General features: G+C 43.0%; 2 protein-coding genes across 3 annotated transcripts; one reads left to right on the forward strand and one right to left on the reverse strand.

Moving 5' to 3' along the window:
* Positions 1-1,277: 1,277 nt before the first annotated feature.
* Positions 1,278-12,805, reverse strand: LOC132464951 (proteoglycan 4-like). Its single transcript, XM_060061584.1, has 6 exons — positions 12,352-12,805; positions 7,279-11,810; positions 6,713-6,845; positions 4,368-6,587; positions 1,600-1,816; positions 1,278-1,425 (listed from the first exon to the last, which is right to left on the reverse strand). The coding sequence occupies exons 4-6, from the start codon at positions 6,577-6,579 to the stop codon at positions 1,278-1,280; spliced, it is 2,577 nt and encodes an 858-aa protein (XP_059917567.1). The 5' UTR covers positions 6,580-6,587; positions 6,713-6,845; positions 7,279-11,810; positions 12,352-12,805.
* Positions 12,806-15,939: 3,134 nt separating this feature from the next.
* neto2b (neuropilin (NRP) and tolloid (TLL)-like 2b) lies at positions 15,940-22,996 on the forward strand. Of its 2 annotated transcripts, none has more exons than XM_060060795.1 (12): positions 15,940-16,364; positions 16,960-17,019; positions 17,346-17,507; positions 18,036-18,284; positions 19,066-19,113; positions 19,473-19,600; positions 19,874-19,975; positions 20,072-20,198; positions 20,614-20,727; positions 21,069-21,199; positions 21,562-21,654; positions 22,225-22,996. In XM_060060795.1, exons 1-12 carry the CDS (start codon positions 16,238-16,240, stop codon positions 22,729-22,731), a joined length of 1,848 nt encoding a protein of 615 aa, XP_059916778.1. In that variant the 5' UTR covers positions 15,940-16,237; the 3' UTR covers positions 22,732-22,996. The 2 variants fall into 2 exon arrangements, with proteins under 2 accessions (XP_059916778.1, XP_059916777.1); XM_060060794.1 differs by having other exon boundaries at positions 15,941-16,364; positions 16,957-17,019.
* Positions 22,997-24,138: the final 1,142 nt, after the last annotated feature.

Below are 24,138 nucleotides of genomic sequence, written 5' to 3' on the forward strand. Positions count from 1 at the left end.
TGGGCAACTTTCATGATAAAGAGGGTCACATTTTTCAACATGACCACATGACTGCGCACTTCAACTAAACGTAAGCTGAGAGAAGCTACAAAATTTTGAATTAGGTAGATACGATTTCCTGTATTCTGGTGCATTTTTGGGATAGCCACTACCTAAAAAATCGTCCAGAATCATAACCTATGTACGGTATGTTAATTGAACCAACATACATTAATTTCATGTTTTCCATGCTCGAACAGCCACATGAATGGTTAGTATTTTTATCAGTGCAAAGGGCTCACATACATCATCATTCAATGATCTCACAAAACTGAAAAACAGTGGCCCAACATTAAGTGCAACAATTCAATGAACTCAGACCCAACAAGCATGACATTAATTGCAGTTGTAGTAGTTGTAGTGGCGACTTAAGTGGAAGTATTTCATGACTGATATAGTTTCTAAGCAAACTAGACACATGGGTTTGCCTTTGAATTCTATCAACAGGTACTCTGCTTCGCATCTTTCTTGTACGAGTTTTCTGTAACTCGATCAATTATTATTATTTATTTATTTATTTTTTAATTATGTGCGGGCCTGACTGATTGAGGATGCGGGCCGTATGCGGCCCACGGGCCGCCAGTTGACCATCCCTGATCTAGACAGACAGCTCTAGGATTACAGATCTAGGGTTTGTAATACTCCTGCCCTTTAGCTTTACAAAAAGGGTTGAACTTCTAATGTTTCGCTTTTGTTACTAGTTTCATAAATAGTGTTGTAACATTACAGCAATACATTTCACACATTTAAAGGGTTTAAGTCATTAACTAGAAAGATTAGCAAATGTATCCTTCCTATTAATAATAAAAACAAAACATGACACATAAGGAATATCTTTACCACACTGGTTAAACCCCAATTATGACATGCATTAGGATCACGTAATTTCAAAAGAAAATATGTTGCTTAACATGAAAAACAACGGGGTGAACAAGAATCCCAACCCTTATGTCAGGTTGTGCATCTGCAATCTGGAATTGCAGTGATCTTATTGTTCACAATGGGCTTGTTGAAAAAGGCCCTCCCAACTCATTGTAATGCCTTGGAGACGCCTCTGTCCATTCATTTATTGGTCAGATTATTATTATTTCAAACTGCTTCAAATACCCCACACCCTTACTGTACACCTCCACGCCCTCCCTGGGGAGTCACCATGTATCAGGCATGGAGCTTACAGCCCCCACGCTGCTGCTCTGGGATTCATCCCAAGGGAAGTCTGTTTGCACCTCTTGGTCCACTTAGTCAGCGATAGGGTTCACGTAAAATTGGGAAGTACCATCTAATACGGGCTCCACCGATGTGGATCCCTTGCTGACTTGCTCAGATAGAACCTCCCGGACCAGCTGATCTGTGCCCTGTAGCTTGATCTGTGCCCTGTAGCTTGATCTGTGAAAGAGCTGCAAGACATTTAGAGGTTGGGTCTGATTTTATGATGGGTTTGGGTTTTCCTTTCTTCTTAGGAAGACGTTTTGGGATTTTGCAGGGGATAAATTCATGTATTGGGCCTGGGAGGGATTCAGGTTCTGGAATATATTCTGGGATTGGTTCAGATTCTCTGACCTTGGGTTCAGGAAAAGCTTCTGGTACTTGTTTGGGCATAGATTCAGGCTCTTGAGCACGTTTTTGAGTTGGTTCTGATTCTGTAATGAGTTCCGGTTCAGCATCAGGTTCTGTTGAAAAACATTCTGGGATTGGCTCTGACTCTGTGATGAGACTGGGTTCAGCAACAGGTTCTGGTGTAAAACCGTCTGGGATTGGCTCTGACTCTGTGATAAGACTGGGTTCAGCAACAGGTTCTGGTGTAAAACATTCTGGGATTGGCTCTGACTCTGTGATGAGACTGGGTTCAGCAACAGGTTCTGGTGTAAAACATTCTGGGATTGGCTCTGACTCTGTGATGAGACTGGGTTCAGCAACAGGTTCTGGTGTAAAACATTCTGGGATTGGCTCTGTCTCTGTGATGAGACTGGGTTCAGCAACAGGTTCTGGTGTAAAACATTCCGGGATTGGCTCTGACTCTGTGATGAGACTGGGTTCAGCAACAGGTTCTGGTGTAAAACATTCCGGGATTGGCTCTGTCTCTGTGATGAGACTGGGTTCAGCAACAGGTTCTGGTGTAAAACATTCCGGGATTGGCTCTGACTCTGTGATGAGACTGGGTTCAGCAACAGGTTCTGGTGTAAAACCGTCTGGGATTGGCTCTGACTCTGTGATGAGACTGGGTTCAGCAACAGGTTCTGGTGTAAAACATTCTGGGATTGGCTCTGACTCTGTGATGAGACTGGGTTCAGCAACAGGTTCTGGTGTAAAACATTCCGGGATTGGCTCTGTCTCTGTGATGAGACTGGGTTCAGCAACAGGTTCTGGTGTAAAACATTCCGGGATTGGCTCTGACTCTGTGATGAGACTGGGTTCAGCAACAGGTTCTGGTGTAAAACATTCCGGGATTGGCTCTGTCTCTGTGATGAGACTGGGTTCAGCAACAGGTTCTGGTGTAAAACATTCCGGGATTGGCTCTGTCTCTGTGATGAGACTGGGTTCAGCAACAGGTTCTGGTGTAAAACATTCCGGGATTGGCTCTGACTCTGTGATGAGACTGGGTTCAGCAACAGGTTCTGGTGTAAAACATTCCGGGATTGGCTCTGACTCTGTGATGAGACTGGGTTCAGCAACAGGTTCTAGTGTAAAACATTCTGGGATTGGCTCTGACTCTGTGATGAGACTGGGTTCAGCAACAGGTTCTAGTGTAAAACATTCTGGGATTGGCTCTGACTCTGTGATGAGACTGGGTTCAGCAACAGGTTCTGGTGTAAAACATTCTGGGATTGGCTCTGACTCTGTGATGAGACTGGGTTCAGCAACAGGTTCTGGTGTAAAACATTCTTGGATTGGCTCTGACTCTGTGATGAGACTGGGTTCAGCAACAGGTTCTGGTGTAAAACATTCTTGGATTGGCTCTGACTCTGTGATGAGACTGGGTTCAGCAACAGGTTCTGGTGTAAAACATTCTTGGATTGGCTCTGACTCTGTGATGAGACTGGGTTCAGCAACAGGTTCTGGTGTAAAACATTCTGGGATTGGCTCTGACTCTGTGATGAGACTGGGTTCAGCAACAGGTTCTGGTGTAAAACATTCCGGGATTGGCTCTGTCTCTGTGATGAGACTGGGTTCAGCAACAGGTTCTGGTGTAAAACATTCCGGGATTGGCTCTGACTCTGTGATGAGACTGGGTTCAGCAACAGGTTCTGGTGTAAAACATTCCGGGATTGGCTCTGACTCTGTGATGAGACTGGGTTCAGCAACAGGTTCTAGTGTAAAACATTCTGGGATTGGCTCTGACTCTGTGATGAGACTGGGTTCAGCAACAGGTTCTAGTGTAAAACATTCTGGGATTGGCTCTGACTCTGTGATGAGACTGGGTTCAGCAACAGGTTCTGGTGTAAAACATTCTGGGATTGGCTCTGACTCTGTGATGAGACTGGGTTCAGCAACAGGTTCTGGTGTAAAACATTCTTGGATTGGCTCTGACTCTGTGATGAGACTGGGTTCAGCAACAGGTTCTGGTGTAAAACATTCTTGGATTGGCTCTGACTCTGTGATGAGACTGGGTTCAGCAACAGGTTCTGGTGTAAAACATTCTTGGATTGGCTCTGACTCTGTGATGAGACTGGGTTCAGCAACAGGTTCTGGTGTAAAACATTCTGGGATTGGCTCTGACTCTGTGATGAGACTGGGTTCAGCAACAGGTTCTGGTGTAAAACATTCTGGGATTGGCTCTGACTCTGTGATGAGACTGGGTTCAGCAACAGGTTCTAGTGTAAAACATTCTGGGATTGGCTCTGACTCTGTGATGAGACTGGGTTCAGCAACAGGTTCTAGTGTAAAACATTCTGGGATTGGCTCTGACTCTGTGATGAGACTGGGTTCAGCAACAGGTTCTGGTGTAAAACATTCTGGGATTGGCTCTGACTCTGTGATGAGACTGGGTTCAGCAACAGGTTCTGGTGTAAAACATTCTTGGATTGGCTCTGACTCTGTGATGAGACTGGGTTCAGCAACAGGTTCTGCTGTAAAAAATTCTTGGATTGGCTCTGACTCTGTGATGAGACTGGGTTCAGCAACAGGTTCTGCTGTAAAACATTCTTGGATTGGCTCTGACTCTGTGATGAGACTGGGTTCAGCAACAGGTTCTGCTGTAAAACATTCTTGGATTGGCTCTGACTCTGTGATGAGACTGGGTTCAGCAACAGGTTCTGGTGTAAAACATTCTTGGATTGGCTCTGACTCTGTGATGAGACTGGGTTCAGCAAAAGGTTCTGGTGTAAAACCTTCTGGGATTGGCTCTGACTCTGTGATGAGACTGGGTTCAGCAACAGGTTCTAGTGTAAAACCTTCTGGGATTGGCTCTGACTCTGTGATGAGACATTCCGGGGTTGCTTCTGTTATGAGTTTTGGTTCAGTAACAGGGTCTGGTAGTAGATCAGAAATTGATTCAGGTTCTGGAACATATTCTGTGCTTGGCTTTGATTCTGTGATTGGCTTAGCTGAAAAAGCCATGAAATTAGGTAGTACATTTTCTGGGATGGATTCAGGTTCTGGGTTGCAATCAGTGTCTTGTTCTGATTCTGTAATGGGTTTGGGTTCAAAAATAATCCCTGGTTCTTGGCATGGGATACATTTGGGTTCTAGAAGACATCCCAGTGTTACTTTTCCTAGGGGTTTGGGTTCAGGAACTGGTTCTGCTAGTAGATCTTGGAAGAAGGCAGGTCCTGGAAGAAAATCTGTGCTTGGTTTTGATTCTGTGATTAGATTAGTTTCTGGTTCAGGTACCTTTTCTGGGATGGATTCGGGTTTTGGAATACATTCTAGGGATGGTTCAGATTGTTGGAAGGGTTGGGGTCCAGGAACAGGCTCTGGAACTTTGTCTGAGATAGGTTCGGGTTCTGGGATAAATTCTGGGGTGAGTTTGGCTTTACAAATTCCTTCTGGTAGCAAGCTTGGGATGGGGGCAAGTACTGGAACACATTTCCTACTGGATTCTGATTCTGTGATGCATTTGGGTTCGGGAAAAGGTTCAGTTTCAGTTTCTCTATTGCATTCTGTACTAGGTTCTGATTCTGTGAGTTTGGGTTCAAGAATAGTAAATTCTAGGGATTGCCCCAAACCTGTGATTAATTCAATTGGTTCTGATTTTGTGAGTTTGGGTTCAGGAACAGCTCCAGGTAGTGGGCAAGATATGGTTTCAGCTTCTGGGATGAATTCTGGGGTTCGTCCTGATTCTGTGATGAGTTTGGGTTCAGGAACAGGCACTTGTACTTGGTCTTGAATTGATTCCGGTTCTGGAGTACATTCCTGGGTTATTTCTGTATCTGTGATGAGTTTGGGTTCAGGAACAGGCTCTGCTACTGGGTCTGGGATGGATTCCGGTTCTGGAATAAATTCCGGGATTAGCTCTGAATATGATCGTAGCTCTGAAAGTGATTCAGTTTCGGTAATACATGGTGGGGTTATTTCTGTACCAGTGATACGTTTTGGTTCAGGGACAAGTACTGGTACTTGGTCTGGAATGGCTTCCGGCTCTGTGATAAATTTCGGAATTGGTTCTGATTCTATAACGAATTTGGGTTCAGGAATATGTTCTACTAATAGATCAGTGCTTGATTCAGAATCTGGAATTGATTTTAGGGTTGGTTCTGTTTCTGCAATGAGTTTGGATTCAGGAACAGATTGTTGTACTTGACATGGAACACATTTAATGGTTATATCCATATCTGTGATGAGTTTAAATTCGGAAATAGACTCTGATCGTAGGTCTGTAATTGATTCAGGTTCAGTAACGTATTTTGGGGTTATTTCTGTATCTGTGCTGAGTTCGGGTTCAGGAACAAGCCCTGGTACTTCATCTGGGATCGATTCAGGTTCTGCAACACATTTTGAGTTGGGTTCTGGTTCTGTGATTAATTTGGGTTCAAGAATAGGTTTTGGAAACTTATCTGTGATGGATTCAGGTTCTGGAATGGATTCCAGGGCTGGTACAGATTCTGTCATGAGTTTGAGTCCAGGAACATTCTCTGGTAGGAGAGTTGTGATGGATTCTGGTTCTGGAAAAAAATCTGTGTTTGCTTCAGATTCTCTGACCAGATTGGGTTCAGGTACAGTCTGAGGAATCGGGTCTGGCTCTTTCAAAGGTTCTTTTCCAAATACACTGGTGTCCTGGAGATCAACTGCCAAGCCCTGAGGCTTGTGCTGCTCAGGCACTTCAGGGTATGGAATAATGCCAAGTGCCTCTGTGGCTGCAAGAGCCACGGATTGCAGCTCTTCGCTAGCTTCTGCAACAAGTCCCACGATTAACTGAGATGCCTCCTTTGTTACAACAGGAATGCTAGTCAGGATGTCTTCCGGTAAGGTCTCCAGGGGCCTAGGGACCTCAGAGCCCTCTGACTCCTGCTCAGGAGCTGTACCCTCTTCAGACTCCTGATTGGTGGGAAACACCTCATCATCACTGACTGGCTGTATGAGCCAGCTGAACACGTTTCCCATGGCTCAATCTGTACACAGGAATGTTTTGGATGTGAATTCGATGCCATGCAGTGCCAACGAGACACAAATGTGTCAACACTTGATTTCAATGTAAATATTGCTTTGCCTTTATCACTTGAAAACTACCACTCACCTATTGTTGGCCACTTGATGCACACATGCAACCAAACTTCATGCAGTTTTATGTTCAGAAACACATTCCCTGACTGCAATGGTGTTGGGAGACAGTCTGTTACAAAGCAGGTCCTTAGCAGCCTACTTTTAGGCTTGAAGAGGATAGAGGATAGTAAAACACAATTTGCAGTAAACGTTATAAAGCAATAAAGACCATTGCCTCATACTATGGACACTTAGGGGTTGTTCTGTAAACAACTTTTGATACTTGATACTCATTCTAGAAAGTAGGTTGCGTTAATCTCGTAATTTCGAATGTGTTTAATAATTTATCAGTTATTTAAGAATGTACAAAAATTGAATTAGCTATCGTATATATAAGATCCACATATTCTAATAAATGACACAGTAAGAAGATCTCAACAGATCAGAAGATCAAAAATTACTGATTGATAATCTGTACATTTATTTAATTAAATGCCTATGTTCCACATGTAAACTCAAACAAATATTCAAGATCCAAGTTAGAAAAGAAAATAAGGCCTTCCATTTGGATAAAGTTGTTGTACATTTTAATCAACCAACCTTGAGACTTTTGGAGCAAAATATTCGGTAGACACCTCCGAGAAGTTGAGATGGATAGATGTACAATGTTCCCAAGACATAGTCCGAATGAAAACAGGGTGTGCATAATTTGGTTAATACTCGGATGAGAACTGCGCGTTGACGTCAAGTTGCGCCCAGAAATGAGTGCATGTTAGGATGAGAGGAGATCATGAATTGTAGCGTTATTCCTGGTCTACTGCAACGTCATTTCCGGTATCTTACTTCCTATGAGCTTTGTACGCTAGTAAACTGTCTCCAGAGAGAGACAATAGCAATAACAACAACAATAAGACAAATAATGACGTATTCTTTCACTAATCATACTACAAAGCATTATCCGGACCGGCCTTATCCGAGGTCCCTCCATTTCTCTCGCTTCTCGCCTTCTATCCCGTGTCACCGAAAGTCCCGCCCTGTCTCGCCAATAACGCTCATTTAGCGCACCCCGTTCCAGGGGTTTCGCGTTAGATGAGACCGCCTTGGAACGAGTTGAAGGGCGCGTGCACCCCACACAGCACTCCTCCCGTCGTAAACCCTCTGGCATCATAGGATGGATTCACAATTAGCACATCAGATTTTGCCTGATGATCTAATGACAAATTGCTATTTTCAGAGGTGAATGTGTTTTGTGTACTTAATCATATGGATATTAATGTAACATAGCCTACCTAATGTATTGTTTGTAGTGTCAATTGTTTCATCTTTGAATTAAGGAAAATGATCCTAACGGGAGCCCATAGCCTATATTGGAAGCATCCTTAACGACTCAAATCTTCCATTTTAACGACTGGTCTGTATTAGACCCATATCTGTCTAGTCTTATAGAAGGCAATGAACCCCATGGACAAAAAAATAATAATAATAATTAATTATTCGATGGTTGGCCAAGTGCAAGGGACAGTCAAACCGAAACTGGTCAGTCACTCCTCCCACAAACAACTCACAACTGATAGCCTATTATAATAATAGTGAAACTAAACTTTTCAGTCGACGTTTGTCCATCTGCGTAGTAAGTTAAAATCTAATTAAATATATTTGATAGTCCCATCATTAAAGTGAAAAAGTAATACAGAGTTGTATGTTTAAGTCGAGTAAAAAGTGAATGTTGTAGGTCTACTCTTGCTTTTTATTGTCGAATTTTATCCAAATGCCAATATCAAAATACAGTGCTTAACAATCAATGTTTTGTTATGATGTACAAAAAGGTATATTTGTGCCCTTTCTTGATAAAATAAGCTATCCTGATTTTATTTGTTTTGCTTGTCTTAATAGATCTTCCCGTGTGTGTGATCACAGCTAAGATGACGAGATGCAGGTTGTTATCGCTGTGGTTTGCTCTCCTCGTTATTTTGACAGAGATGATTTTCGCCCTCGTCGTTGAGGCAGCTGTTTTCATCAATTCCAATGAAGTCACCATAAGTCCCTTCAACTTCTGTTCAAAGGGACAACACGGCAAAATTCTGTCTTGTCAAGCACTTATATCGACCACCGTAATCGGAGCTTTTGAGACCATGATCATATCAAGAATAGCTGTCATGCTTTGTCTTTACGTCCCTGTGATGCTTGTGCCATTTGCTCTACTGAGCTCGCTGCTATCATACGGTGAAGAGGACTCCAGCGTGCTGCGATTCAGCACGTTGTGCCAGGCTACCGCCAGCGCCCTCAGCCTACTGGGCCTGGTCTGGTTTGTCGGACTCCACTGGGCCTATGCCAGTCAATCAGCTATGACCGTGTACTACTACTGCTGTGTTTTAGTAACCGCTGAGTTGGCCGTTACAACGTATCTGAGTTCTGTGTTGGTGGTGAGGAATCTCGATCAACTACACAGTAAACAGAAAAAGGTTGGAGAAAAGCACAAACCCTAACCCTCATTAGAGCGCAAGCTTTCATGTACACCAGTCGATTACTGTGTTCTCATTTCAACTTCGTGATGTTTTTGCACACAATTTCTAACACATCGCTGCTCCTTTCTATTATGATGCTTTACTGTAAATAAAAAATATATTATGCATTATGTATACCTGTGTGGGACATTGAGTGACCATCCTATGCTGTTACAATCTTGGAATCTTTATTGGCTTTCATACAAATAATAACAATTAAGCTAAAGTGCCATTGCTTGTTATTTCTCTAGTTCAGGACAATAATGTGATCTTGCAGTGTTTGCATCTGAATGTTTACAATAAAAAACTCCTGTCTAGGTTGGTTTGAATTTTGATAATTAAGGGTCATATCCTTATGCAATCAATGAAATTGAAAGCCTAGCTAAGGGGAACACATTATTGGCAAGAGACTACATACATCTTAAAGTGTAATTGTTTGTGCTAAGATTGACTTGGACAGTGGACTTCGGTACAAACATGGAAGTCTAGAGTGCCATGGTCCCATTCCATCGCAATTAACAGGAAACTCAAAAAACAGACCCCAGATGTTGCCATTGCAATATTATATGGCAAGGTTTGGCAGGTGACCTAAGATACATTGGAAGCATCCTCAGATAACAGAAAGCTAGGATATAGCCTACATGTATCTGATAGAAGCCTGGCGTGTCTAAAAAAATCAAAGTATAACGACTCAAATCCGCCCTTTTAACAACTTATCTGTACTAGATCCATACCTGTCTAAAAAAGGTAATGAACCCATGGATAACATTTTTTATAAATCAATTATTCGATGGCCAAGTGCAAAGGGCGATGGTCAAACCGAAAGGGGCAGTCACACCTTCCACAAAGTAAACAACTCACAGCTGATATAATCATCAGAATAGTGAAACTAAACAGACCTTTCCAGTTAACGCTGTGGTCCATCTGCGCAGTAAGTTAAAATCGAATTAAATATAGTTGATAGTCCCCCCTCCCTGTGATCATTAAAGTGAAAAGTATTATTGTATGTTTAGGTGGAGTAAAAGGTCTATTTTGTAGGCCACTCTTGTTTTTTAATATCGAATTTTATCAAAATGCCAATATTAAAATACAGTGCTAAATAATATATGGTTTGTTATAATGTACAAAAAGTAATATTTGTATATCCCTTTCTTGATCAAATAAGCTATCCTGATTTAGTTTGTGTTTTTCTTGTCTTAATAGATCTTCCCGTGTGTGATCTCAGCTAAAATGACGACATGCAGGTTGCTATCGCTGTCTTTCGCTCTCCTCATTATTTTGACAGAGATGATTTTCGCCCTCGTCGTTGAGGCAGCTGTTTTCATCAATTCCGATGAAGTCACCATAAGTCTCTTCAATTTCTGTTGAAAGGGACAACACGGCAAAATACTATCTTGCCAAGCACTTATATCGACCGTCGTAATCAGAGCTTTTGAGACAACTATGATCATATCAAGACCAGCCGTTATCCTTTGTCTTTACGTCCCTGTGGTGCTTGTGCCATTTGCTCTACTGAGCTCGCTGCTATCATACGGTGAGTACTCCAGCGTGCTGCGGCTCAGCACGTTGTGCTAGGCTGCCGCCAGCGCCCTCAGCCTACTGGGCTTGGTCTGGTTTGTCGGACTCCACTGGGCCTATGCCAGTCCATCAGTGTACTACTACTGCTGTGTTTTAGTAACCGCTGAGTTGGCCGTTACAACGTATCTGAGTTATGTGTTGTGGAGGTAGCTCGATCACCAACAACAACAAAAAAAAGAAGAAGAACCCTAACCCTCATTAAAGAAAGCATGCTTTCCACCAGTGTTGATGATTGTATTCTCGTTTCAACCTCATGAAATTATATTTTTGCACAGATATTTCTAACAAAATCGCTGCTCCTTTCAAACTGTTATGATACAATACTGTTAATTAAAAAATAATTATGGCATTACGTATACCAGTGTTTGACAGTGACCACCCTATGATTTTACAATCTTTTAATCTTTTATGGCTTTCATACAAATAAAATAATTACAATTTAGCTAAAGTGCCATTGCTTGTTGTTTCTCTATTTGGACTTCGGTACAAACATGGAAGTCTAGAGTGCCATGGTCCCATTCCATCGCAATTAACAGGAAACTCCAAACAACACACCCCAGATGTTCTGGAGAGTAACAACGTAGTTCACTATGTTTCTAATGAGGGTTACCAATTACCAAATCATTTTAAGTTGATAAGGGTTATAACAGTAATAGGCAATAACTAAGGCGTGTCCTGGAACAGAGTTTAATCCTTTGTGAAGAAGATTTCCCTTACAAGCTTGAATGAGTCGTCCTCTTCGACTTCAGTGGGCGGAGACTCAGCGACCACTGTGGGGCCTGTTTCAGGTGCAACCGGACTCTGAGAGTCTCGAGCCTGTAATGACCTTTGACCTTCAGACTGTTGTCTTTGACCTTCAGACTGTTGTCCAGAGAAATATAGGTGGGGGGATAATGTCTGTGCGTCTTCTACAGTGTCCATGTCGGTCTCTGAAATGTAGGTTCTGTCCTGATTATAGGAGCTAGAGGATTCACCCAAAGTCTCTTCTATTTCTTTAGAACAGTCCTGGATTCTCATAGCGCTTGCCAGCCTTCTGTCTCCATTCACCTCCTGTCACCCGGGACAAAAAAGTAATAACATTTCAATATGTGAGAAGTTGTTTTGTTTTTAAAATGTGTAATACCTTTGGTTTAAACTCCATTCAATTGGAATGGCGCGACCTAGTGGTTGTAAAGAAAAGCGTCACTTGCCCCTTGGCTAATAAATGCAATCGCTGCTTCAACAAGCTCCTTCTCGTTCATGCAATATACCGTTCTGAAAGAAATACACCGTTGTTTTCATTAAAGGACAATTAAATATTCAAGCAAGCATTACACACATACATAGCCTACATACATACATACATACATACATGCATGCATGCATACATACATACATACATACATACATACATACATACATACATACATACATACATACATACATACATACATACATACATACATACATACATACATACATACATACATACATACATACATACATACATACATACATACATACATACATACATACATACATACATACATACATACATACATACAATACAACTATATTATGCAACGCACGTTTAAAACGCATCCAACATTACCGTGAAACTTTTCTAATGTTCGTCATTGCCTGATTTGGTTTTGCCTTCTCCTTTAGCGACATCCAAGACGGCAGTTCCCTCTGTCGGTCGGTCATAGTTGACACCTATGGTTGATATTCGCGTAAGGGATGTGTACAAGGACCGCGCATCAAAGTATCAAGGGAACATTGACCAGCAGATACTTATGTTTCTATGAAGGTAGGCCTATGTCATGTGAAAGCGAGACAAAAGGCAAACAAAGAACCAGCTCCACTCGGCGAAAACGCATTCAGTTAATTTAAGCTAGAAGATCTACAACTACAATCACGGAATCCCAATCAAGTTATTGGAAACCATGCTTTACCTAACAAATGTATGCCCGTAGTCGAGATGGACATGCAGGAAAATACAACACGGATGTGAGTATTTTAAGTTGACCGTTAGATGGCAGTAGAGCCCCTCACATCTGTTTGTTATGCTTTGTTTGACCATAATATGCAAGAAGACTGTCGTTTTGGTATTGGAGATTTCAGTAACTGCAATTTAAAGTAGCCTACGGATTTACTTTTAAATACACTCAACTCACAGAAAATATTGTATTTTATTTATTTATATCTTTACATAGGCTACATTTGACTATTATTCATTTTAAAGAATTTTCCTTATCATTATTGATTTGACTAAATTGCTGGCAACCCCCAAACACTGCCCTGCATGCAATGCCACCACCATAGCCAACTCACAAAACCGCACTCTTATCTTAGTCTATCTGTCTCTTGCCCTCACTCGCTCTCGTTTCAGACCCTATTTTGCTCTCTAACTTTGTGCCCAAGCTCCCAGTCTGTTTAATTATCTCTCTAAATCCGTCCATCACACACAAGTGCTTAGGCCTTAATTGCAGAGCGGGCTTTGTAGATTTTACCAAATTAAAAACCAACCCCATGTATGTTAACAGTCAGAATCCCGCACACTGTAATTTCCCTAAAGCTCTCGAGTCTTAGTCATTTCAGGAAAAGCATGTAATCATGCCTTCAAGATTGAAGTCGTATCAAATGAAAAAAAAGGCTGAAAATCTCTCGCCTTCCTCTAGGGAATGTGCCCATGAGTAAAAAAATATTCATTCCGGGTGTTTCCTCAGGGAGGACAACATTTCAAAGCAATCAAATACAGAATTTCAGACTAAAATATCTTATACTTCTGAATGAATTGAATGGTTTATTATAATGATATGGATTTTACGTAACAGCGTATCTTCATGAATAAAAAATAAACGCAATTTGAATGATAAATTGTGTTTGCATAATTGTGTTATGATCTTGTAGGATTATTATAAATGAGTAATCTTTGTGGTCCATAAAGTGGCATTAACTTCATCCTCCCCCTGGCTAGCTGGCACATAAACAGATCAGACTAAGAAGATTTCTCTCTGCAGAAGAGTGGCTCTTTTCCTTCCCTGCGTTGAACTTGAACTTTGCTTAAATGTTGGATAGTTCTGCAGATAACTCTTGGGCCATCTGATTTATAGTGCTGAATATCTCCTTTGTCCAGCCTTTTGTGTGGTTTTTCATTGGTTTTCAAATGCCGGGTATATCACGGGTATAGGGCAGGTCGCTGGTCATCAGTCTCTGGGCCCCTCTTGGTTGGTGGTGTGTGAAGAGATGCTGAGTCAACTTCTACTGACCTCGCCTCACCGGACCTCTTCCTGATCTCCATCACTTGTGTACCAGCATCTCTTCATCCTCTGCTCATTCGGAAGGCCATGTGAGAACTAGACTCATCTGGCGGGTGCTAAGCTTAGCCCTGTTTGGAGTCAGGGTCAGGGCCATCTGTCTCCCTAGAAAGGATGAGATTGACCATATGGTGAGAGTGTCAGATCTGAGACCTTTATTAGCATTTTCTCTTTCAGTAAAATTCCATGAAAACGGTTCATTCTATCGGTATGTTGGCATGAAATGACTGCAGGTAGAAAACAGCCCTAATCCTCTGGGCCTAGCTGAAAGGTTAAACCTCCCTCAGATTCTACGACTATTATCTTATTGGGATATGCCTAGCAGTAAATCAAAGATGCCGTAGGTATGATTTAAGAGCTATAATTGGAATGTCATTTAATTGAAGTGCCAGAGCCGTCAGTCATGCTCTGTAAAGTATCTGTTCTTGTTGACCGTGTGTCTTCCTCTGTTTGAAGCAGTTTAGATTTTAGGCTGCTCACAGCTCTTTTCTGACGAATCAGGACATCCATCTTGCCCAATCACAGGTGCCTGATTAATCACTTGGAGGAAAAGACAGTCAGAGGGAGTAGAGAAGATACATTTTCTTGGATGGCTTATTTTTTTTAATCCAAGCATCAGATGAACAGGCTACATAATACATGGTACGACTACACTACTTTATTACATTAATAACTACCTTAATACCATGACATAAACTTACAAAGGACAACAGTAATATTAAAACAACCGACATACGTTTAACAGTTGCCCATGTCATTTTACAGTGTGGATTGTGTGTGGATTATGGCTGGTTTAAGCAGCCTCTGATGGGCCGTGTCAGACCGCTGGGACTCTGGGGCTAGGTGAGGCGGCGCACCTGTTGCACAAACCAACCATCACCATGTTAACTGTTAGGGCATTTAGCAGACGCTTCTATCCCAGGGACTTACAATAATTACATTTGTCAGAAGAAGGTGAAACAATATATTGGGGGAAGGAAGGAAGGAAGGAAGGAAGGAAGGAAGGAAGGCAGGCAGGCAGGCAGGCAGGCAGGCAGGCAGGCAGGCAGGCAGGCAGGCAGGCAGGCAGGCAGGCAGGCAGGCAGGCAGGCAGGCAGGCAGGAAGGAAGGAAGGAAGGAAGGAAATATAGTTCCTAAATATATTTTTACAGAGAAAGTAACCCCAGAATAGTACAGTAATAAACTACTTGGGGGGATTTACAGTTAAAGATAAAGTGCCTTCTTAACATCACGGCTGTGTGGTTCCTGACCCAGAACAAAACAGATGTCTGGTGTCAGGATCTAAACTCTGCCTCATATGGTTTACTTATGGTTTGTGCTGTTCAATAAGAGTCCCATCGCGCTGTCACAGACTCTCCTGCTGTATCTATTCATGCTCAAGGTTTACCGTGGCCCAGATTGCTGCTGACATATACTCATTCTGGTAAACAAGATGTTATACAATCCCAGATACATGAATATATGCATGTGCATGCACGCACACATTTTAAATGAGTTCAAGTTTGAGTTTAGTTTAATGTGTTTCAGCCAGCAGCCCTGCCTCTAGCCTTCCAACAATCAACACAGAAACTCAAGAACAAGGAAAGTTACAGCCAGGTGGGCAGCAACACTTTAATGGCAAATCAGCAATCTGTTTCAGATCTGAATTTCCTGTTGGGGCTTTTCTATTTTCAAAATGAACAATGTGTAGCAGTGTAGATACTTCAACCTTCACCAAATACAATTCAGACAGGACTCTTTTCAATCCCAGGGCAAGTGAAGGTTTATACAATAAAATACAGGTTTATACATGCATATTGGGTTTGTTTGAGTTACCAACAAGCTGAAAAAGAAAACTGAATATAAACAAGACGTTGTAATCCGGATTGGTGGACCCTATGACGTATTTCCACTCTATTATTCGATTAAAAGTTCGGCTTTCGGGTCTGCCCATGCGCAATCTGCCCGTCGTGTTGCAGCGCCAGTAATGTTAAAACGCCAAACCCCCTAGAGCTGGCGGTCAATTCATCATACTTGAAGTGACGGAACCATTCTGGACTAGCGCTTGCCATAAAGCGTTAATGCTCTGTAGGGCGTGAAGCGGACTTTTTTCTTCCTCTTTTGCAACATAATTAAGAAACGTAAAGGAGGGCGATAAGTAAGAATCTGAGAAGATGACAGCAATTTATATCTCTAGAAATGTTAAATCTGAAAGTGCACCTACGTTACTGTCTTAGTTATGCATCAACATTCAAATATAAATGTGGGACTAATTGCAAGCGTCGACGTTCACCTTGTAACGGACCAATGGGAAGGATGCAAGCAGGTGAGTGGTTAGAGTTCACCCTAGAATAGGTATTTTTTTTTAATGATTTTTTTCAATTACCACTTTTTGTACAAACACATAAATTAAATGTTCCGTCCATTGTTGTTTTCAGCAGCTTGGTAAAATCAGTAGGCCTATTGATTCTTCGACAGTAGAAACAGCAATGGACGTAGACCAATAAAACGGATGCTCTTAGCAAGATACAAACCAGCTACTTCATTCTTAGTGGAAACTAGGAACAGTTAAAAATGACTTTCACGTGAGTGCAGCAATAACTTTTAATGTAAAACATGATGTTGGTATGCATGATAGCCATACTGACCTGCCTTGTTCCTTTTTTAAGATTTTGAAGAAATAGTGTGTAGCCTACATCGTTGCTTCTGGCCAATAGAGGGCGCTATAGAACGGTGCCTTACTGTAACTTATATCTGGATCTGGAGGAGAGAAACAAGAAAATTGTCCTCAAATCTGAATTCCTGCCAAGCTGCCGGCTCTGCTCTCATCCTTTAATTCCTCTGCTCATGTTGGGTGGTATCAGTTGCACCCTGTCGCCCTGTTTTGTGCTTGACCTCTTTTCCGCCCTGTCCTATAGCAGTGTGGATCCTGCTTGTACTGATTGAGGAGGGCTTCACAGCGGCGGCACAGAAAACCAAAGGTTGGAGTTCGCTTCACCATGTTTATTTACTACAGTAACAACCATGCTGTACACTGTCCACTAGTGTTCTATGTGTTTGAAAGAGTTTGTCTACGCCTCTGCCCTCGTTCACTTAAGATTACAACTCCACAGGTGTACAGTGTGTGTGTGTGTGTGTGTGTGTGTGTGTGTGTGTGTGTGTGTGTGTGTGTGTGTGTGTGTGTGTGTGTGTGTATATAACATATACTACACATATGCATTTATGATGCGGCCTAATGTGGAATTGAAAGTCAGACTAGTGGTCATGACTATATGATATGCAGTGTGTGTGTTGAATGGATCCACAGATGCAGCAGACGCAGCATCCCAAGGCGTTAAGCCCACCCTTCAACCTCGGCTCCCCCGTAACTGTGGAAGCTGGGTGAGAGACACGGAGGGCGGGGTCTTTAGCTCTCCAAACTACCCCAAAACATACCCACCCAACAAGGAGTGCATCTACATACTGGAAGGTAAGCTACATATGCTTGCATGTGTCACACATCATGTATTCACTAACAAATCAGACACAAATTCATGCACTTTAAATAACGACTGATATTTTAGTTGTGTATTTTGTCATATCCTTGATGTCACTTTTCCTAGTTGTTTGCCAATCGTTTTTTGGATTCAATAAATACATTATTTTGGTATTTATCAATTAATGCAATTGATTGTTCTTGGGGGGTAATAATTACTGTCGTATTTTTATTCAACAGGTATGTATAATCAGTGAGCAAATGGTTACAGTACATTTCATCCCTCAAAAGTCAACAGACTTTAGAAGTGAAAAATAATGGAAAGTTGGTAAAAAGCACAAATAAATGTTATTTGAATGCAAGCACTTAAAAAAAAATATGGCACATGCTGTATGTTTTAGGTAATGTATTTGATTGGATGTTTTATGCAAAGGCCATCAAACAATGCATTGTTCTGCATGTAACGCCCTATGCAAAACGACGGCCTCGTCCAATGTCATCTCCCGTTCATTCCTGCTGCAGCGTTACCGCGGCAGCGGATAGAGCTGCACTTCAACCGGAGCTTCTACATGGAGACGTCGTTCGAGTGCCGCTTCGACCACATCGAGGTGCGGGACGGCCCCTTCAGCTTCTCCCCCCTCATCGACCGCTTCTGCGGCACGGCCACCCCGGGCCTGGTGGTCTCCAGCGGCCGCTTTGTGTGGGTGCGCTTCTACAGCGACGACGAGCTGGAGGGCCAGGGCTTCCAGGTCCAGTACCACTTCACCACAGGTAGGAGGTTCACCGCCCCCCCCCCCCACCTTAAGGGGTCACATGAGGGCAGAGCGCCGTCTGGGAGATGAACAGGATGATCCTGTCACATGGTCGATGGACACGAGTGTGGCATCGCTTCATAGAGGAAGTCCTAACCAGAGTCGTCGTAGGACTAGGACATTAATGTAACAGTTCATATGGGTCGGCTCTTCTTTTGTTCCAGGGCTAGGCTGGGAGACTTAAGGGGCCTACACACCGCCCAGACTCAAACCAACTTGCTAGAAGCACTAGACCAACCAGAGGCTCCGAGACGCCAACTCTCTCAGACTTTGCATGTTGAATCGGACCAGACACTGTCCACACGGTTCCAAAAGCTTTCAACAGACCTGAACACAAGAAACAGATTTGTTCCCGAACTCGTCAGAGTCTTCCCAAATGTTTCAGATGGCCACAAGTGGGCCCGTGTGTAGCATCCTTTTTCTTCACGAGTTTAGTCTACTACGCAGTACGCGGGCCTTGGGACACAGAAGGACTAGATCCATAATTAGTGTGATGAGCGACACCTCAGTGAAAGGGTTCGTTCTCACTGTTTTTTGGGGGTTTTGTGACCATGCTTCAGGCTCTACTCCCTGACTGACTCTCAATTACACACACCCAATAATTCAGTCTTTGGGGAACATAATGTTAAGACGGAGAACACCAGACAACAAAGCATGTTGTATGAATATCTTCTACCAACAATGTACATAGTTATTGCTAATGAAAGCTGACTGGTTCTCTCTTTCATTTCCCCATAAAGACCCTGAGTTTTATCTGCACCTTGGAGGAATCCTTAACCCCATCCCAGGTATCTCAATCATCTGTGCTCAGTATCATACTTGTTTTATTATCGATTTACCTTATACCTGATTGCTTTTGAACAATTCGTTTTTCTTCTTGTTTCATTTATTTGACTAATAATCCTTACAAAAACATTTAGCTTGTTCGCTGCGTTACATACTTAAAAACAGTGTAAAAATTGGAAGTGGTCAAACTGTCCACCTAGTGACATACAGTCTGCAACAAATCTAACAAACATCTTACACGCTCTGTTGTATTGTACACCGACTCCTACCATTGTTATTGTTGATGCTGTCAACAAAGCATTAGGAAGGATTACAAGTTGTACCCTTCTCTTTTCGTCTACGATTTCATGGCTCGTTCCAGACTGCCAGTTTGAGCTGAGCGGGGCGGATGGGCTGATCCGCTCCAGTCAGGTGGAAGACGAGAACAAGGTGAAAGGGGACCAGGCCGTGGACTGTATCTGGACCATCCGAGCGCCCGTCAACCACAGGGTATCTGCCGCCTTGTGTCTCCACAAAGGGAATGACATTCCCAGCATACCCAATATATTATTCTTCGTTTTTCCTTTTTTGTTCAAGGAATCCTTATCAAGTAAATACGCATCAAAATAAATCCATTAGATTGTATAATTTCAAAAGATAAGTCCAGTGTTGGAGTGTAAATCTGTTAAAACAATATCTATGTTATTCTCTGAAGCAGTAATTATAACACTATCATTTCCATGAGTGAGTCCAAATGTACACTCCTGTATTTCTCCGTCCCAGATCTACCTGCGGTTTCTAGATTATCAAATGGAGAATTCGAATGAATGTAAGAAGAACTTTGTGGCCGTGTATGACGGCAGCAACGCCATTGAAGACCTGAAGGTAAGCGGTGCAAATCAAGTGAACCTCTTTATCAGCCTCCCGTGGTTAGCATGCCTTCGCCTCACGATGATTTTGTTGTGTGATCTGTTATGACAGGCTAAGTTCTGTAGCACGGTGGCTAACGACGTCATGCTAGACACGGGGCTCGGCGTTATTCGGATGTGGGCCGATGAGTCGAGTCGCCTCAGTCGCTTCCGCATGCTGTTCACCGTGTTTGAGGACCGTGAGTTTGTGTTTGTTTTGTGTCTTTAGTTGTAAGTCCCCATGGCAGAAAACCGTCTCTTCTCTTGGGTATGGACTGGTAAATAGTGCCTCCTTGTGGTTGATAAACTGCAATTTCTGGCACCTCATTCTTTTAAGTTTTATCCAGCCCTGTTGCCCTGCACATCACCGGTGGGGAGGTGCACACTACCACTACTGCAAACTGGAATTTCAACCATTATTAATAATCTCAAGTTCTGGGCTGTTATGTGGTCATAGTCAAGGGTCAAGCAAACATCCCAAGCAAATATCACATTATGTAGTTTCATATGTGGCAGCCATGTTACAATAACACGTTACAGAAAATAAGACTTTGTATTTACTCCTAAATTATATCTTATTGGTTCTCAAGGACATCTGTTTTAATCTCCTTTCAGCCCCATGCCAGGGCAGTTCATTCTTCTGCCATAGCAACATGTGCATCAACTCCTCCCTGGTGTGCAATGGCATCCAGAACTGTGTCTTCCCATGGGACGAAGGCAGCTGTAAAGGTACATACTGATCATGTGTCCGTCTGTCTGGCTCTGCTTGTGAAATGAAATATAAGGCATTATTTAGTTATATTTTTCTAATGATCAGTCATCGTTATGATGTGGTTAATTTATAATTTTGAAATTGTACCACTAATTTCTTTCTTTCACGTGTGTGTGTGTGTGTGTGTGTGTGTGTGTGTGTGTGTGTGTGTGTGTGTGTGTGTGTGTGTGTGTGTGTGTGTGTATTTTGGATGCATGTACCTGCGGGAATATGTTTGTGTGTGTGTGTTGTGTGTTGTGTATGTGTGAGTGCATCTGTGTATAATTTGTGAATTGTGTCTGCCTTTCCCACCGTCCAGAAAAGAAGAGCAAAGGTCTGTTCCACCACATCACCAAGACCCACGGGACGTTGATCGGCGTGTCCACCGGCCTGGTGCTGCTGCTCCTTGTCATCTCTATCTTGGTGCAGGTCAAGCAGCCGCGCAAAAAGGTCCACAGCCGACCAGTCGATACAAGTAGAGCATCAACACTGTGCCCATCATATATATAGATAACATATCCAGCACATGTGTATAATGTAGCCATAGGGTTGCGTGTTCAAATTTTCATTTTATTTAAAAGCACAGGTTTTTTTCCTCCCTGCGCAAATCCCTCAACCCGTGTCAAACACAAATATCCATATTCCGTTGATTATTATGCTTTACCTCTTTATTCCAGATTTGTATTTTGAACTGAGTGAATGCTGACATTTTCACCAAGAGGAATTCCTTGTACCTTTGTACTTACTGTAAGTGATCATAAGTGATGTTCTTACTAAGTACATCACTTATGATTCTTAACTTCTGACTGCAGGTGCTGCTGCGTAAAAATAACTTGTTCAACCGGCCTGAGTTCCATGAAGTGTTTGACCCTCCCCATTACGAGCTTTTCACTCTCAGGGACAAGGTAGGTTCAATCTGATCCACACCTCCTCGTATAATATTAAGTGAAAGGGGGACCTACAAAGTTTGAAATCTGAAACCTGCTGTGTCTCTTCGTAGTCCTGCTCCAAAGTCCTTACTGGCTGATTCTGTCCGATGTGATCCGAGCCAGGAGTGATGTAGCTAATTCTGGTTCTCCTCAGCCTAGCACTTCCCGGTGTGCAATTATCCAACCCCCGTAGTGACGGTACTTTGTGCGGTGCAGCAAAGCCATTCGAAAAGTCCACAATTTCTGAAAACAAAACAGAAATATATATATACATTCTCTCCAAAGACCAATCACCAAGGAGAGACTGGTTAGAAGGGAAATCCCCCCGAAAATAACCTGTGCTCAGACACGATGCGTTGAGGGTATATCACAGTACGGATGATGGCTCGACCCCGATTGTTTTACTATGCAGTTCAGAGTCATTGCTTCAAAGATGTTTTTAATGATACCTAAAGTTCCACAATAGGTCCCCTTTAAAGTTAAGCTTGGTGCTCTGTCTAGCATGCCTGCGTGGCCTGGCTCTTACGATTCCTCCCTGGGCACCAGGACACGTCTGGGGATCTGGGGGAGCTCTCTGAGGAGATGCAGTCGCTGAACGCCCTCCGCCGCTCGTCCTCCGAGCGCAACCGCTGCGTCCACGAGCACCACTGCGGCTCCCAGGCCTCCGTCAGCTACGTGATACCCGGTCGGGGCGCGCCCCCCCTGCTCACCGGCTCCGTCCACTTTCCCCCGTTCGGGGGGGTCTTCCAGAACGACTTCCAGGCCTCCCAGCAGGGCACCAGCCGGAGCCTGAGGAAGAAGAGCTGGCCCAGCATGAAGCCCGGCCGGGCGGAGCTGCGGCACTCCATGACGGAGAGGGGACAGGGGCACCCCGCGGCTGGGGACGCCATGCTGAGGAGGGTGGAGAGGGGGATGGAGGAGGAGCTGGAGGAGGAGGAGGAGGAGGAGGAGGAGGAGGAGAACGGGAGGTATGACGTGTATGTGCGCCGAGCCGGAGGCAGAAGGGTGAACTGTGAAATGGCCCAGCAGAGGTCCCTGTCGATGGACTTCTGAGGCGCGGGGGGTGCGTGGATGGGTGGTGGGGTGTGATCTCTTCTTGTTTGGATGGGGGCCTGTTTGAGAGGAGACGGAGAGGAAGCATTGAGGATCTCAATCAACTTTTGTATTTGAATGTGTAAGAGAATTGCAGGTAATGAATAACCCCCTTCTCTCACTTTGTTGACACTTTTTACGTTTGGTCTTGGCCACCTTATTTAAAATGTTATAGGTTCTTGTCATGTAAAAAAGCTTTCGTTGGACAATAAACCATGCTTTCCTACTTCTGATTCAATCATTCAATCAATGTATATCTTAATGAACGAAAATGGTAAAAAATTATTTCCATCTCACAACGTTGGTTATTACACACTTGGTGTTGCATACAAACCCCACAAGCAGGCACGTGTGTTCTGTTTTTAGATTGCTACCTCAAGGTGTGCCATTCACATGTCAGTAGCAATGTTCCTCATCGAACAGGGAACGGCACAGGGAAGTTCTGAAACCAGCAGTGCAGTGTGTTGCATAACTGTGCCTCACAGACTGTACGTAAGCAGGTACACGTTGGTGTGAACAGTCACATTATGGTGGCTTTAAGGACCATGCATAATGTGAGCACCTGTGTTGCCATCATTTCCATCTGCTTCTCTGTGCATTTCATTTACAGGATTTTAACATTGCATTGCATAAAATCCATAAAATCAGCACAAAAACGGTCATCCACAGTTTGAATTGTATTTATTTATTTATTTTTTATAGATGCAATGTGAATCCAGGGATATGTACACTGCATGCTGTACAGAATATGTCAAAGTATAAAGGTGTAATATAAAGTATGGCACACATCTACCAGTATTGACCATAAGTATTGGAGTCATTGACTGGCTGAACAGTTATGATGAAATTGTGAAATGTGAGTATTTGAAGTGATATCTTTTGAATATATCACTTTATCTTCCCTGAAGGATTTCAAGATTCCTGAGTGTATTTGACGACCGGCGCTCGTGCTCAGAGCTTTTGTGCTGACTGCTTCTGTGTGTGGACCAAGTGTACCAAACCGGTAAGGTAACCTCAGAATTAGATAACGACCACAGTCAGGAATCCAGTCATGGCTGATACCGGGGCGGGACGGAACCTGGGAGTCACTGAGTGCAGATGAAGCCAGGCAACCCTCCAAACACAAGTCAGCGTGACTGAATAGGTACCTTTTCAAATAGAAATAATACCATGGGCAGAGTTATGTAATGCAAGACCAATACTGCCGACCGGGTTGAGGTTCACCTGCTTAGTATCAACGCATCATTCAGGTTATGGATCAGTAATTGTAGGCATACAACTAAAGGAAAGCAATTTTCAACCATGTCATAGTGCGTTATGTAAGTGTTAAGTGTTGCCCGTTTATGTTATGCATCTCAGATCATATGT

The sequence above is a fragment of the Gadus macrocephalus genome, chromosome 9 (assembly GCF_031168955.1).
Source record: "Gadus macrocephalus chromosome 9, ASM3116895v1".
Classification (NCBI taxonomy): domain Eukaryota; kingdom Metazoa; phylum Chordata; class Actinopteri; order Gadiformes; family Gadidae; genus Gadus; species Gadus macrocephalus.

Bases quoted from the DNA above. Each gene is read 5' to 3' on its own strand.
- LOC132464951 (XM_060061584.1), bottom strand. From the start codon at position 6,579: ATGGGAAACGTGTTCAGCTGGCTCATACAGCCAGTCAGTGATGATGAG. The intron at 1,817-4,367 runs GTTTTACACCAG...TGCTGAACCCAG, and splicing joins GTCAGAGCCAATCCCAGAAG to TCTTATCACAGAGTCAGAGC. The intron at 1,426-1,599 runs GTCAGAGAATCT...GCTCTTTCACAG, and splicing joins AAGCTTTTCCTGAACCCAAG to ATCAAGCTACAGGGCACAGA.
- neto2b (XM_060060794.1), top strand. From the start codon at position 16,238: ATGTTAAATCTGAAAGTGCACCTACGTTACTGTCTTAGTTATGCATCA. The intron at 21,200-21,561 runs GTCCACAGCCGA...TTCTGACTGCAG, and splicing joins TCAAGCAGCCGCGCAAAAAG to GTGCTGCTGCGTAAAAATAA. The intron at 21,655-22,224 runs GTAGGTTCAATC...CCTGGGCACCAG, and splicing joins TTTTCACTCTCAGGGACAAG to GACACGTCTGGGGATCTGGG.